Below are 16,609 nucleotides of genomic sequence, written 5' to 3'. Positions count from 1 at the left end.
GGGCACATCAGCATGTAGAGATCGCACACCAAGCAGAGTCCAGCAACAGGATCAGCTGCCGAGGGAGGTTAGAGGGCAGGGAACAGAGGAAGAGTCAACACAGGTTTAATGTAATGAATGAGGAATCCAAACTGACCTTGGGGAGAACAACGTCAGCTCTGAGGACTAAAGCCAGAGGGTTAAGGAGCATACAAGAGGTGAGGAAGTGGAGAAAGAATGTAGGCAACTCTTTCAGAAGTTTGGCCATAAACAGAAGTTTTTTACATGAGGATGAGGACGGGGAGAAGGTAGCGTACAGAGTAGAAGAACCTGGATCTGACTACTGAGAGGGTGCAAAGGGAGTTTTAGCCCTGAAAGTTGAAAGGAGTGTTATGTGAGAAGTCGGTGAGGTGGGAGGGCTTGGGTGCCCTGTTCTGTGGATCCAAAGGATTCTAAGAGAGGGGAAAAGGCTCAGAAGAGAGGGTACGCAGAGATGTTGAAGGGAAAGGGCGATTAAGAAGACACATGACAGCCTATCTCCTTTGCAGGAAGAGATCTGTCCTCAAAGAGAACAAAATGCAACCCAGCCCTGCCAGTGGGCATCTGCAGTCAACGTCCGGAACCGGTACATCTATGTGGCCCAGCCAGCACTGAGCAGAGTCCTTGTGGTCGACATCCAAGCCCAGAAAGTCCTGCAGGTACACCTCTTTAATACAGTGAGGAAAACTTCCAATTCTGGGGCACAGCCTGCCACATTCTTCTTTGCTTCCTGCTCACTCCCCAGGTCCTATGCCAGGTGGTCAGACTGAAGGGATAAAAGATTCATGTGTAATTATTCATTAAGTATTTATTGTCTACTACGTAGGGAAACAGCCATGAATGAGCAATAATGTCCCTAGAATTCATATTCTAGTTTGGGAGCAGACCATAAATCAGAATTTAAGAGAACTATAAGTAATAAGGGCTATGAAAAACCAGGTTCAAAGCAAAAGGGGAACAGGAAGACCAATTTCAGTTGGCCTTCTCCCTCGAGATGAATGAAATGCCAAGTAGGACCGAGACTCTGAGAGCAGTCACAGTGATGAGGGGTAGGGCCGACTCACTCAGGGCCTCGGAGGCCAGTCAGGACCTAGAACAAAGCCCAAAGTCAGGACATTTCAGTAAGAAAGTCACAGAAGGGCTTTCATCAAGGGATTGATCCAATCTGACTTGTATCTTTAAAAAATCAACCTGGCAGCTGTGTTAAAAACAAACGGGCCAGGTGCCGTGGCTCGCGCCTGTAATCCCAACACTCTGGGAGGCTGAGGCAGGCAGATCACCTGAGGTCAGGAATTTAAGACTGGCCTGGTCAACATGGTGAAACCCCATCTCTACTAAAAATACAAAAAAATTAGCCAAGCATGGTTGCGGGCACCTGTAATCCCAGCTACACGGGAGGCTGAGGCAGGAGAATCACTTGAACCCGGAAGGTAGAGGTTGCAGTGAGCCAAGATCATGCCACTGCACTCCAGCCTGTGTGACAGAGCAAGATCTGGTCTGCTATAATCCAGGCAAGAGATGACAACAGCAGTCAACAGCAGTGGGGATGGTGAGAAATGATCCATTTCTTGACATATTTTAAACAGGAAGCCTGAAAGATTTTCTAATAGATTGAATATAAGGCTTGAGAGAAAAAGGATTCAAGTTAGAGCTGTCTTTTAAGCAGCTGTAGAAGGGTGATACCTTTTACAGTGGATGGTAGACTAAATAATAGCCCTCAAAATGTCCACATCTTAATCTGCAGAACTGGTGGATGTCACCTTAGATTGCAGATGTGTTTAAATTGAGGATTTTTAAATGAGATTATCCTGGATTACCTGGATGGGCCCTAAATGCAATCACAAATGTCCTTATAAGAGGGAGGTAAAGAAAAATTTGAGTGCATAGGTAAAAAAGGCAATGTGAGAACTGAAACAAGATGCTGTATTGCTGGCTTTGAAGATGGGAGGAAGGGGCCAGAAGCCAAGGGATAAAAGAAATGCCGCTCCGGAGACTGGAAAAAAGTCATGAAAACATACTCTGCCCTAGAGTCTCTAGAAGCGGCGCCAGTTTATATTGATTTTGGCTTTCTGGTCTCCAGAGCTGTAAGAGAATAAATGTGTTGATTAAAGCCATCAAATCTCCAGTAACTGGTTTCTGCAGCAGTATGAAACTACTTTGGGCAAGGCAGGGAGAAGATGTGGGGGTGATTTAAGTTTAAAATGCTATTAGATGTGTAAGTAGAGAAATCAAGTAAGCAGTTAGATAAACAAGTCTGGAGTCAAAGGAGAGGCCTGAGCTAGAGATACCTTTTTGGGTATTGTCACCATATGAACTGTATTAATCCACAAAACTGGATGAAATCACCAAGAGGTGGTATAGACAGAGAAGAGGTCAAGGTTGGAGGCCTGAGCACTTCAACATTTAAAGATCAGTAAGGAGAGAAGAAACCAACAAAGGAGACCAGGGAGGAGTAACCTGAAAGGTAGGAAGAAAATTAGGAGGAAGAGAGATATTCCTGAAGCTAAGAGAAGAGTGTGTTTCAAGGGAGAGTTATGCTGTGAAAAGCATGTGTATTTTACAAAGAATGGGAACTGACCATTGGATTGGGTACCATAGAGTCATGGATCACCTTGGCAGGAACAGATAGGATAATGGTGGAATGCAGGCCTGCTGGAGTGTATTCAAGTTAGAATCACAGGTGAGGAAATGGAGATGGTGAATACAGGCAATCATATGGAAGGGTTTTGCTATAAAGGGGAGTAAATGTAAACAAATGAGTCAGTGTCTGGAAGGGAATGCCAAAAGAACTTTTTAAAAGTAGTTCACTTACAGAATTGTACACTACTGAGAATAACTGTTTCCACAGTTCTTCTCTTTCTTTGCTGTATCCTCATCCTGCATTGACTCTAGGCAGGAGTCAATGAAATCCAAAACACACAAGCGGAGATCTAGCCCCAGATAAAATCACATTCTTTCATTATAATAGGAGGAAATGGAACATTTTACATTCAGGCCCAAGTACAAATAGGTGGTACAATGGGTGACAGTTAGATGAACTTCCTTTTCAGTTGCTTTGTCTCAGTCAAGGCTGGAGGTTTGAAGAGATAGGTCAAAGTTGAACATGAGACTGAACTGGCCAGGCAAATATGATAGGACTGCTGGGCAACAATGAAGGACCACTTGAGTAAGACCTGTGAGCAGCATTGGATCTCTTCAACAATGCTCAGTTGTTTCCCTAGTAAAGTCTTGTTGTATGAAGAAAGTTGGAAATAAGTAGGGTCGTGTTTCTCTTGGCAAATACAATGGGACATGTTCTGTCTGTCTGTCTCTTTGTTATTGATTCCCCTGGCCAGAGAAACATACTCTGTAATGTCAGTCCTTTGAGATTTATTGAAGCTTGTTTTATGACTGAGCTTAAGATCAATTTTGGTGAATGTTCCATGTGCACTTTAAAAGAATGTGCATACTGATGTTACAAACAATATTCTTTTTTTTTTTTTTTTTTTTTTTTATTGCATTTTAGGTTTTGGGGTACTTGTGAATAACATGCAAGGTTGTTGCACAGGTGCACACGTGGCAGTATGATTTGCTGCCTCCCTCCCCTTCACCTATATCTGGCATTACTCCCCATGCTATCCCTCCCCAACTCCCCACCCCCCCACTATCCCCCCTCCCCCGCAACAGACCCCCGTGTATAGTGCTCCCCTCCCTGTGTCCATGTGTTCTCCTTGTTCAACACCCGCCTATGAGTGAGAACATGTGGTGTTTGATTTTGTGTTCTTGTGTCAGTTTGCTGAGAATGATGTTTTCCAGGTTCATCCATGTCCCTACGAAGGATGTGAACTCCTCCTTTTTAATGGCTGCATAATATTCCATGGTGTATATGTGCCACATTTTTCCTGTCCAGTCTATCATCGATGGGCATTTGGGCTGGTTCCAGGTCTTTGTTATTGTAAACTGTGCTGCAATGAACATTCGTGTGCATGTGTCCTTATAGTAGAACGATTTATAATCCTTTGGATATATGCCCAGTAATGGGATTGCTGGGTCAAATGGAATTTCTATTTCTAGGTCCTTGAGGAATCGCCACACTGTTTTCCACAGTGGTTGAACTAATTTACACTCCCACCAACAGTGTAAAAGTGTTCCTATTTCTCCACATCCTCTCCAGCATCTGTTTTCTCCAGATTTTTTAATGATCGCCATTCTAACTGGCGTGAGATGGTATCTCAATGTAGTTTTGATTTGCATTTCTCTGATGACCAGTGATGATGAGCATTTTTTCATATGTTTGTTGGCCTCATGTATGTCTTCTTTTGTAAAGTATCTGTTCATATCCTTCGCCCATTTTTGAATGGGCTTGTTTGTTTTTTTCTTGTAAATCTTTTTTAGTTCATTGTAAATTCTGGATATCAGCCCTTTGTCAGACGGGTAGGCTGCAAAAATTTTTTCCCATTCTGTTGGTTGCCGATTCACTCTATTGACTGTTTCTTTTGCCGTGCAAAAGCTGTGGAGTTTGATTAGGTCCCATTTGTCTATTTTGGCTTTTGTTGCCAATGCTTTTGGTGTTTTGGTCATAAAGTCCTTGCCTACGCCTATGTCCTGAATGGTTTTGCCTAGGTTTCCTTCTAGTGTTTTTATGGTGTTACGTCTTATGTTTAAGTCTTTAATCCATCTGGAGTCAATTTTAGTGTAAGGTGTCAGGAAGGGGTCCAGTTTCTGCTTTCTGCATATGGCTAGCCAGTTTTCCCAACACCACTTATTGAACAGGGAATCCTTTCCCCATTGCTTGTTTTTTTCAGGTTTGTCAAAGATCGGGTGGTTGTAGATATGTTGTGTTGCCTCCGACGCCTCTGTTCTGTTCCATTGGTCTATATCTCTGTTTTGGTACCAGTACCATGCTGTTTTGATTACTGTAGCCTTGTAGTAGAGTTTGATGTCCGGTAGTGTGATGCCTCCCGCTTTGTTCTTTTTGCTTAGAATTGACTTGGCTATGCGGGCTCTCTTTTGGTTCCATATGAAGTTTAAGGTGGTTTTTTCCAGTTCTGTGAGGAAGGTCATTGGTAGCTTGATGGGGATAGCGTTGAATCTGTAAATTACTTTGGGCAGTATGGCCATTTTCACGATATTAATTCTTCCTAACCATGAACATGGAATGTTTCTCCATCTGTACAAACAATATTCTATATGTATGTCGATTATGTCTACTTGGTTCATTGTGTTGTTCAGATCTTCTATCCTTCATGATTTTCTTGTCTGTTTAGTCCATCAGCTGCAAAGAGATGTGTTAACATCTTCCACTATGGTTGTAACTTTATTTCTCAAAGTTCTATCATTTTCCTTTTATTCTTACAAAATATCCCTCTTTATCTCTGGTAATGCTGCTTGCCTGAAAATCTAGTGTCTAACACTAGTATAGCTAAATTAGATTTATTTTTGTTAGTGTTCTCATGGTATATTTTTTCCATCCTTTTACTTTCAACCTTTCTGTGTCATTATATGTAAGGTGCTCTATTATAAAGCCATGTGTAGTTTTTATCTAGTTTAATCATCTTAGTCTTTTACTTGGAATATTTGATCCATTTATATTTAATATAATTAATTACATAGTTGATTTTTGTCTACTATCTTACTTTATTTGACCTACCTGTTTATGTTGCTTTCTTGTGGATTTGGCAAACATTGTTTTCTATTGTTGACAATGCACTCTTTTATGTTGTTAACATCATAGTGATTATAACATGTGTTACTGCATCCATACAGTCTCATACAAACTGTTACTTCATATCGCCAATAATGCTAGAAACTTAAAACATTTCAACTCCTTTAACTCCCCACCTCCTTACTTTTGCATTTTTGTAGTAATGAATTTTAACTGTATATGTAATTTAACCCCACAGGACATTAACTTATATTCACCCACACATTTACATTTATACCTGATTAGTTCTAACACCAACTTTGACTGGACATCTGTTGGCAACAGGTTCTCACAGTTTTTCTTTTCAAATACCTTTACTTTCGGTTTCTCAGGCCAGATGCAGTGGTTCATGCCTATAATCTCAGCACTTTGGGAGGCTGAGGCGGATGGATCACCTGAGGTCAGGAGTTTGAGACCAGTCTGACCAACATGGTGAAGCCCCATCTCTACTAAAAATACAAAAATTAGCCAAGCATGGTGGCACACACCTATAATCCCAGCTACTCAGGAGGCTGAGGCAGGAGAATCACTTGAACCCAGGAGGCAGAGGTTGTAGTGAGCTGAGATTGCACCAGCCTGGGTGACACAGGGAGACTCTGTCTCTAAAACAACAAATAAATATCTTTACTTTCTATGTTTCACTGGGTATAGAATTTTATGTTGGCAGTTCTTTCCTTTTAGCATTTTAAGATATCTAAGGTATCATTTCATTATCTTCAGTTATTTTTGTTGATTGATAGGTCAATGGTCAGTCTTATTGTTGCTATTTTGAAGGTACTGTATTATTTTTCTCTGTGGTCTTTAGCAGTTTATGATGTGTGTGCATATGGTATTCTTTGTATTTATTACGATTTGCAATTTACAAAGAATATGTGTATTGATATCTTTCATCAGATTGAAAAAATGTCAGCCATTTTTTTTTTCAAATGTTCTGCTGCCTCTTTTACTCTCTCACCTCTTCTTTGGGAATCCTGCTTAAAAGAAAGTTAGGACTTTCCTTCGCATCCCACATGTCTCTTTCTACTTCAATCTGGAACATGTTCTATCAATCAACATATATTTTATTTCTAATAAACCTTTTAATTAAGTTCTTATTTATTTCAGGTATTACATCATTATATTTTTCAGTCATAGAATGCCTAGTAATTTTTTAATGCCAAACGCTCTATATAGAAAATTATACTTTCCTCTGCTAGGCAGAGAGTAGAAACTAAGTTGAAGCTTCTTTAGGACTCGGCCTGCCTCTGATTTGCCCTTAATCCTAGGGCTTGTTCACCAGGATCGGGTGTCTTCCCTGCCATAGCCTTGCTCCTCAGCACATTGAGACTGTGAAAAATTCTGTCCTGAATTTGAGTGAGTGATTTTTGGTTTAAGTTCTCCAGACTCCTGCTCCATACCACCTCAGAATAAGAGTATGAAATCCAATGGGAGAAGGTTAAGCAGAAAGGAGCGAGAATAGCTAAAGTCCAAACTTTAGGGAATTTTTGCTATGAAGAGTAAAAATTAACAGAATAGCTGGAGGAGAATGTGTTATCAAGATGGTATCATTACTGATGATGGGTTAGGAAGCTCTGGGTAGAGGAAGACAGTGTCCAGTGCTAAAGCCTTTGGTGAATGAAGAGAAGCTGGCAGGAGCAAATATAGGTAGCTGGAGGCCACAAAGGGCTTGGAATATGAAAATAAAAACAGCCTCTACTTAAGGCTTAGGGTATAAAAGAGTTTTTAATTAAAGCAAGATAGTAAAGGGAGACTTCAGAGATGGTGATGACTGGAGAAGAGATATATTTCAGCAGTGTAGAAAAAAGAGGAGTTTAATTCTGCATACATTAGGTTGAGATCATCAACAGACGAATGAATTCTAGAGTCATCAGGGTATAGGTGGTTATTAGAAGCTGTGACATGCCAGTAAAAGGATGTAGAAAGAGAGAAGATGATCAAAGGTTAAAGGTGAAGTCAGAATGAAGAGGAGAAGCCAGGGTGGTGGGAGACCACATGAGGTAAGGGTAGAGTTAATCATGTGGAATCTTACTGAAATGTCACATAGGTGGATTACAAAATGATCCCTGAATTTGGCATGAAGTCAGAAACTTGGTAAAACTTACTTCTTTACAAAAGTTTTGACCAATGGAGGCAGAGATGATGCAGTTTTTCTCCCTCCCCGCCCCACCCCATTGGAAAGACTAGAATACTAGAATATAGGTGGGTGAAATAAAACCAAGTGTAAGTTATGGTGGCTGAGGTGGGGAGGAAGAAAAGATCATTGAAACCAAGAAGGAACTAAGAAAGGAGGGCTTTGGATGAATCTTCCATGTGGATTTGAAGGCACCAAACTTAGTGACCAAGTGAGTGGTAGAGAGGATGACAGTGAGCAAAGGGAGTGACTAGAATGTTGACCAGTGACGAGAAGAAGAGCAGGGGGCCATAGTCTAGTGACGTGAGCGTTATAGAACAGAGTTTTTGAGCGGGTAATCTATATTATAAGAAGTCTATATTATAAGAAGTAGAAAACAGCTTTCATTTGACAAAGCCATAGGAGAAGCTATATCATCAGGGGATAGCAGTATTGCAGTTAAAAAAGAGCACGTCTGCTAATGCTATAGTCTGAGTCCCAGAGGCGCCAGTCAAAGGCTGTGCGAGATAGAAACTGCTCAGAGTAGAACAAAGTTTGAGAGGGGTGATAATGGATGATCTCAAAGTCCACCTCAGATGACCCAGGAGGAAAGATGACCTAGGATGAAGGACCAACTCACCAGCATCTAGGCTAGAATCTAGGCCACAAAGTAGTCTAGGGAAGGATGCTGAGCGTATAAGGCTTCCAGGAAGAGAGAGGGAACCCTAGAGCTGGTTCCTGAGTGAAAAACTTAAAGCCTCTGTGTTCAGACTTTTGCCACATTGGTCCAGGTCCCTTCAAGTAAAACATGCAGGAAAATAAGGAACATTATCAACAACTAATTTTATGCCTCTCAGAAAAAAGCCAGAGGTGAAGCTTCTGCCCTGGGTTCCCAAATGGGACCAATGGCAAGGCTCCTAGACTGGCTTTTCCCTCACCCAGGAGTGGTGCCCATGCATACAACACTCAGAAATACCATCATGTCAGCTTTTACAACAATGATGACCAACTTGTCACTATTTTTTTTCAAGTCCATAGGTGTGGACCCTCTGCCGGCTAAGCTGTCCTATGACAAGTCACATGATCAAGTGTGGGTCCTGAGCTGGGGGGACGTGCAGAAGTCCCAACCAAGCCTCCAGGTATGTTGAGCACATGGAGGCTGATGCCCACAATCCACTGAGAGAAGAACTCTCTCCCTATAAAATAATAATCTCCTGCTTTCCCGGGTGGTGAATTACATTTATCCAAAATTCATCCATAAAGGCTCATGGAGAGCTAGGAAACAGCCTCAGCCCAATGCCCCTCCCAGGCAATTAAAGACAGCAATGATGATGATGAATAGGACTCTGGCTTCACAACACCCAGAACGTGGCACCCAGTCCCCACAATCCTGCCTCTCTCAAGCCAGTAGCTCCTGGGTCCCAACAGAATGAGGCTCTGGGGTCTAAAAGTGAGAAGGGAGGTTGGAGAACAGCATCAAAGAAAGCAGAAGATGTTGGTCAGTGAAAAAGGAGAGGCAACATCAATTATATCCATAAACAAAAGCCCACTTACTAAGTGCTTACAGTGTGCTAGGATATAGAAAAGTTCCGTAATTTGCCTATAGTCCACCCTGGACAATGTGGCTCTGGAGCCCAAACATCTAGCACTCCCTCAGGTAGAGCCTGGGCTCCAGGAACTCCTTCCCCCATCAGCCAGGAAAGGTCAATAGCAATCCTGACTTGAGTAACTTGAGTTTGCCCTGCCAAGCCTTGCCCATCATAACAGGACTGAGCCTTATAAAAAGTGATTTGAATACCTGCCTTCTCAATTCTCCCAAAGACGGTACATAGAACCATTCTGGGTACACAGAATAAAAGTTAATTCATTACGTATAATGGATCCCTCTGGAGATTAGGGTCTGTCTCTCTCAGAACCCCAGGTGAGAAGAGCTGCAAATGGAGCCAACTCCCCTCCAGAACCCTCTGGAACCAAGACTGGCAAGAGGGCAGATAGACCAGGGTCTGGAGAAGCTTCCTCCTAGGGACTGACCACCTACCTGTGCCTCTGCACCACTCATGGCTTCAGTTTCTATATGCTGAGGCCATTGTCACTCAGGGGATGCTGCCAACCATTCTTAGACCCAGTGAGCTGACAAAAAGTAGTAATAACCTATCAGAGAGCCTGGACGCCAGACTAAAGTTCACTCAGAACAGAGTACCAGCCCAAAGAAATACAGCTGCCAGAAATACCAACAAAAAATGAGAAAGCATTTCATAAAATTCAAGGGCCACCAGAAAAACAACAAAAATGATTTCCCAGTTTAAAACTGCAATAGATGCGTTGAAAAATGTGACCAGGTGTGGTGGCTCATGCCTGTAATCCCAGCACTTTGGGAGGCCAAAGCAGGCAGATCACCCAAGGTCAGGAGTTTGAGACCAGCCTGACCAACATGGTGAAACCGCCATCTATATTAAAAATTAGCCGGGCTTGATGGTGCACACCTGTAGTCCCAGCTACTCAGGAGGCAGAGGTTGCATTGAGCCAAGATGGTGCCACTGCACTCTACCCTGGGCAGCAGAGCAAGACTCTGTCTTAAAAAAAAAAAAAAAAAGAAAAGAAAAAGAAAAAGCTCTCTCAAATCACAGAGCAAACCCATGAAAAGGTTGAGACGTGAAGTGGAAAGAAAAGATAACTGTAAGAATGGAGTCAAACATTAAATAAGTTTCCAACAAAATATCCAAGTTGAAGAAACTTAATGTTGTAGATTAAAAGGGATCTGGCCGGGCGCGGTGGCTCAAGCCTGTAATCCCAGCACTTTGGGAGGCCGAGGCGGGTGGATCACGAGGTCAAGAGATCGAGACCATCCTGGTCAACATGGTGAAACCCCGTCTTTACTAATACAAAAAATTAGCTGGGCATGGTGGCGCGTGCCTGTAATCCCAGCTACTCAGGAGGCTGAGGCAGGAGAATTGCCTGAACCCAGGAGGTGGAGGTTGCGGTGAGCCGAGATCGCGCCATTGCACTCCAGCCTGGGTAACAAGAGCGAAACTCCGTCTCAAAAAAAAAAGGGATCTACAAGTCCCTGCCTAAAGTGATGAGAAATAACACATCTCTTCACTAGTGATAAAGTTCTGGAACTCCAAATTTTAAGAAAAATTAATCAAATTGACAGTGGACTTCTCACCTGCAATAGTAGCTGGAAGACCGTGGAATCACATCTACATGCTCCAAGAGTTCTATTCCCAAGCAAGACATTGTTTACCTGTCAGGACAAAAGAAAGATATCAGTAGGGAGGAACTCAGGGAGCCCATCACTCATGGGCCACACCTAAGGAAAGATACTAGACAAGAATCAAATGACCCAGATTGGAGACATCAAGGTGGACAGAGATAGTGTAAGTAATGAAGCAGGAGAGGAAGCTCTGAGATTAAAAGTAAAATGGGTGTGGAGAGACTCTGGAAATGTACAGTAAGTGCTAGGTGAGGACGTTTCAATTAGGAGAGAGACAATGAAAGATAAATTCTGATACCAAGCTGTAACTAAAGATAAATTATTTCAGTAAACATAAGAGCAGGAGCCAGGTGCAGTGGCTCATACCTGTAATCCTAGCACTTTGGGAGGCTGAGGCAGGAGGATTACTTGAGCTCAGGAGTTAGAGACCAGCCCGGGCAACCTAGCAAAACCACGTCTCTACAAAAAAAAAAATACAGTAATGAGCCAGGCGTGATGACGCACCTGTAGTCCTAGCTACTTGATCGGCTGAGGTAGGAGAACTGCTTGAGCCCAGAAGGTGGAGGCTGCAGTAAGTCGAGATCATGCCACTGCACTCCAGCCTGAGTGACAGAGTAAAAAAATAAAATAGGGAGTATGCAGAAAGGGGGAGTAAAAATACTCAGGACTTCACTTTATTAAGAGAGGATACAGAGAATGTGGTTTGAAATTGGTGGTTGAGACGTGAATATCACATTACACCAAATATGACTGAATTCTCCAATTAAAAGCAGAGATGAACAGATTGGGTTTAAAAAGAAAAGAAGGAAAACTAGCAACAACTTCTTTCGAAGAAACACACACAAAGTGATAATAAAAGGTTGCCCTTAAAGGGGTGAGAATAGTGATGACAGGTGAACAAAAAGCACGCGGGAGTGCTGGCATCAGGCAGTGTGGAATTTAGGGTTCAGAGCACTGAGCGTGGAATAGCTGATCTATATCAAACAACATAAATATATAAAACAAGAGTGATTAACATAAGAGCTTGATTTAAAATATAAATAGTACACATGAAGGAGACAAGATGACAGGAATATTGAATAATATAAACAAGAAGTTTGGTTTAACATAGAAAACCTTTCATCAGTCCCATAAAATTTTTTAATATGCCCACATATAAAAAAGTATATCACTAAAGAAACTTTAAATTTTTGTAAAAGTAGATGTTGTAGGCTATATTTTCTGATAATTAAAGAAACATTCCTGGATATATCTATTGGGTCAAAGAGGAAATTTAAAAAGGAGAACTACCAATGGTCTCAAAAGCAATGAAAAAGAGACTATTTTGTATCAAAACTAACAGGATGCGGAGAAGGCCGTACCAAGGAATAGCTGTGGCTTAAAAGCCTGAAAAGGAAGTATTTGTTCTAAGAAACTGAAAGAGAACAAAAGTGGCAAGAAAGAATAATCCTTCATAATATTAATTCTTCACAACCCTTCAAAGAAACAAAAATAGCAAACAAAAATAGATGAGGAATGAGGGATGAGAAAGGGAATTTTACTGCAGATACAGAAGGATGAAAAGAATTGAAATATAACACTAGGCCGGGCGCGGTGGTTCACGCCTGTAATCCCAGCACTTTGGGAGGCCGAGGCAGGTGAACCACTGGAGGTCAGGAGTTCGAGACCATCCTGGCCAACAATGGTGAAACCCCATCTCTACTAAAAATACAGCAATTAGCTGGGCATGGTGGCACATACCTGTAATCCTAGCTACTCGGGAGGCTGAGGTAGGAGAATCGCTTGAACCCAGGAGGTAGAGGTTGCAGTGAGCTGAGATTGCATCACTGCACTCCAGCCTGGGTGACTCCATCTCAAAAAATAACAACACTACATTGCAACTCTAAGGCAACAAATGTTAGAACCTAGAGGAAATGAGTGAATGCTTGCAAAATGTAAAAATTAACTAACTTATGAAAAGAGAAACTTAAACTAGAGCAAGTACCATGAATTTTTTTCAAGAAAAATCTACTGTAGAAAAATGTACAGCTGAGTTTTGGCAAGTCCCCAAAATACAGATAATTTTACTTAAACTATCCCAAGGCCATAGAGTGAAAACGTACAGTTCCTTAGTTTGTTTTAAATAGCCAGTGTAATTGTCATTATAAAATGTGATTTAAAATAGTATAAAAATAAAACTGTAGACTAATCTCACTTATAAATACAGAGGTAGAATTCTGTTTTTAATTCTAACATGCTATTAGAAATAGAGTCCAGGATGAAAACTCAAATTGAACATGCTTGTGGGGTTGTGCTAGTTTGTGCTCGGATGTTCTGAATCCCACTCCTTTCCTGATTCTTACTGGATTCCAAAGCTTTGACTGAGGATATTGTTTAAGATGTTCAGGCTTATGACTCTTAGTAGTACAAAGATTTGTCTGGCTTTGAATTTCATTGGCTCGGTGATTACAAACAAAGAGATGCAAACTAGCACTGTTTAAATAGTTTTAAGGTGTTTCTAAAGATTTTATATTGAAATTTAATATTTACATTCACTGAGCTCCTAAGGAAAATAGTAGGATAAAGTTTTGTTTGGGAAAAGTTGACTTGTTAAATTCTTTTTAATTGAATTCAAATTAAAGCGCCTTGAAACCACACGGCTTGTGATTTTTAAAAATGAATAAATTGTGAAGCATTGGTTTTGGCTGCAGGAATGACTGGAATCCAAACAATGACTTGGCCCCATATCCTTGTCTAACATACAAATCCAGGCATGTTATGCAAGGATAATTTATTTTAAAATGGGAGTTTCACAGGAGAGCTGCATGTGTGTAAACATGATTAAAATGATACACAGAATACCTTACCACCCCCCCACCCAACACACACACACAAAGAAAAAGACAGAGTCCAGGAATGTGTCTAAATTCTCAAGCAGGGAACACATTCCCAGGATGCAATGATGGTTCACTGTCAGGAAATCAGTCAACATTATTCATAACACCAACACATGGAAAGAAAAAAAATGTAGGATGTTTCCAATAAACACTGAAAAGACATTTAATTAAATACAGCAGGCATTCTTAATAAAAAGCCTAAAGATAGGAATAGAAGGACATTTTTTAAATACAATAAAGACTAATTCTCTAAAACCAATAACCAATAGTTTACCTCTGCCTAAATTACAAAACACTGAACGCATAATACCAGGAATTAGAACATGATGCTTCCCTCATCATAACTGTGAAGTCTAGGATACGCACTATCACAAAAAAAGCATTAACAGTTTGAATAAACCTACCTTCATCACTGTGGGCTAGGGTTAAGGAAACTAGTACTTACAAAAACTGCTCCCAGAAATTCAACTGGTATAGCCATTGAGGTGAGCAATTGGAAAGTGTGAACCAAAAGCCCGAAAGAGTAATTTTTTTGAGACAGAATTTACTGTGCACCCAGGCTGGAGTGCAGTTGCTCCATCTCACCTCACTGCAACCTCCTCCTGGGTTCAAACTATTCTCATGCTTCAGCCTCCTGAGTAACCAGGATTACAGGTGCGCCCCACCACACCCAGCTAATTTTTGTAGAGACGGAGGTTTCACCATGTTGGCCAGGCTGGTCTCGAACTCCTGACCTCAAGTGATCCACTCGCCTCGGCCTCCAAAAGTGCTGGGATTACAGGCGTGAGCCACCATGCCTGGCCTGTGCAAGAATAATTTTTGATCCAGCAACTCCTCAGAATTTTTCCAAAGGCCATAATCATGGATGTGGACAAAAATTGAGCTATGACATTATTTTTAATCTCTCGAAGATACAGTGTTTGTTACTGCATTGTTTCTATTTGCAAGAGATTAAAAATAATATCCTAATTTTGTTTCTAACTATGCTACACTGAAGGATTTGTTGAACACACTTTGAGAAGACTACATGAAGGTGTTTGTAAAAACAAGGCTTCCTCCATCAAGACCTCCCTCAGCACCCAGGTTCTGAATGTGTGACATCTTCTCCAATGCTGCCCAGCACTCTCTGGCCCACCCCCTTTCCCAGGCCAACTTTTAGCTGCCTCCCAGCCTTTCCCTGGATATCGTGTTCTCCGGCCCCTCCCCATGCCACTTCCCAGCTGGTTTCACACTCCCCTCTGAGGGAGATGCCCAACCTTCCTGTCCCCACCCTGCCAACTGATGGGCATATCCTGAGATCCAGGCACATGCCGTTATCTCCTGAACCAAACCCATACAGCCAGCAAATGTGAGGGGCTTGACAGTTATCTTTAGGGCACTTGTGTGTTAGGACACAAGAAAACGCCAAGGAAGAACTCGTGACTCAGAGAAACGAGGCCGACATGCCCACATCGGTTCAATGGCCCGTGCCACTGCGTTTTGATGAAGTAACCTCTGAATACAGGGTGTCAGAGCAGTGAAGCGTGAATGACGCTGACCGATGACAGCCTGTAATTTTCCATCTCTCCTATGAGCTAAAATGATAGACCTGATATCAAGCAATGATTGCATGACTTCTTGGAATTCCCTGGCATTTTCCTTTCAGACTCTCTAAGATCCCGCTTCTTAATGCTGATATTTTCTTAACGCCCACTTCCGTGAGTTTTTTTGCTATGGGCTTGCCATAGAAGTAATCATTTGGCCTCTTAAAAAAAGTCACAGAGAAATAACCTAATGCAACTTGAGGACTGCCTCAAGCCTGAAAACCACGGCTCGCTTCGCTCCAACCCAGCACTCTGCCTGCCGACTGCGGAGGAGAGCAAGATGAAAAAAGACACAAGCCTCCAACCTGCCTGAGGAGGCAGGCCGGGTGCTGTTTGTGTTGTCATAAAAGTAAAAGTCAGAAGGCAGTTCCAGTCCTAAAAAGTAGAAGCATCCAGAGCTCTCAGCCATGGGAGTCACAGGCCCCACCAAAGACAGCCCTAACCCTGCACCAGGCTCAGGTTGCAGAAGTCTAGACCCTCCTTTCTACACACATGGCCACAATATCATGATCAGGAAGTGTCTCACCTTCGCATTCAGGGGCCCAGCCTCTGCCTCCTCTCCTGCACAGAGGGTCTGGGCTTATCCTCAGGGCTTATAAGTTGGCCAAGCCGCTCATCAGGCCACTAGTCTGCTGCTTTCTGGGCAGTGGCCTAGAACTTGAAGGCTGATGAGCATACACAGAAGGCGGGAGGACACAGGCCAGCTGGCTCGGGCCTCGCTAGCTGACAGAGGGGCTGTCCAGCCTGACCACGGGGTTTTCATGGCAGGGACTCCAGACCACTGACTTTACACACCACCTAGCTTCTGCTCGGAGCTGCCACTGTGCCCACCCTGACACAAGTGCAGCTGGGACACACCAGGGAAAGGCTCTCGTCTCCTCCTGCTGAGTCCACAGGGGAGAAAGGGTTACTTCCAGGGAAACAGAGGCAGCCATGCTCTGTCACTACCAATTTGTACAAGGCACAGGGCCTAATTGCTTACTTTCTACAGCAAGTCTCCTCTGTGAGACCGGGACCTCTTCCCAGTGTTGTAATTGCAGGACATTAAACAGACGCCCAGCATCTCAGAGTGGCATCCTGTAGGATGTCTACTTTCATCAATCCTGGAGTCGCACCTCAGAGAAC

The 16,609-nt window shown here is 42.4% G+C and overlaps 1 protein-coding gene across 3 annotated transcripts in view; it reads left to right on the top strand.

The window, feature by feature from the left end:
• FSTL4 (follistatin like 4) overlaps positions 1-16,609 on the top strand; it is a 435,486-nt gene that overhangs the window by 409,697 nt on the left and 9,180 nt on the right. For all 3 annotated transcript variants that reach the window (XM_012441992.2, XM_064366315.1, XM_012442064.2), the window contains 2 exons: positions 528-677; positions 8,843-8,950. In XM_012441992.2, coding sequence (XP_012297415.2) covers positions 528-677; positions 8,843-8,950 — 258 coding nt within the window. The remainder of the gene's footprint in view (positions 1-527; positions 678-8,842; positions 8,951-16,609) is intronic.

This window comes from Aotus nancymaae, unplaced genomic scaffold (assembly GCF_030222135.1).
Source record: "Aotus nancymaae isolate 86718 unplaced genomic scaffold, 86718_ANA_hifiasm-v0.15.2.pri h1tg000064l_1, whole genome shotgun sequence".
Classification (NCBI taxonomy): domain Eukaryota; kingdom Metazoa; phylum Chordata; class Mammalia; order Primates; family Aotidae; genus Aotus; species Aotus nancymaae.
The sequence above is the reverse complement of the archived record's forward strand: the minus strand, read 5'-3'. Positions and strand labels throughout refer to the sequence as shown.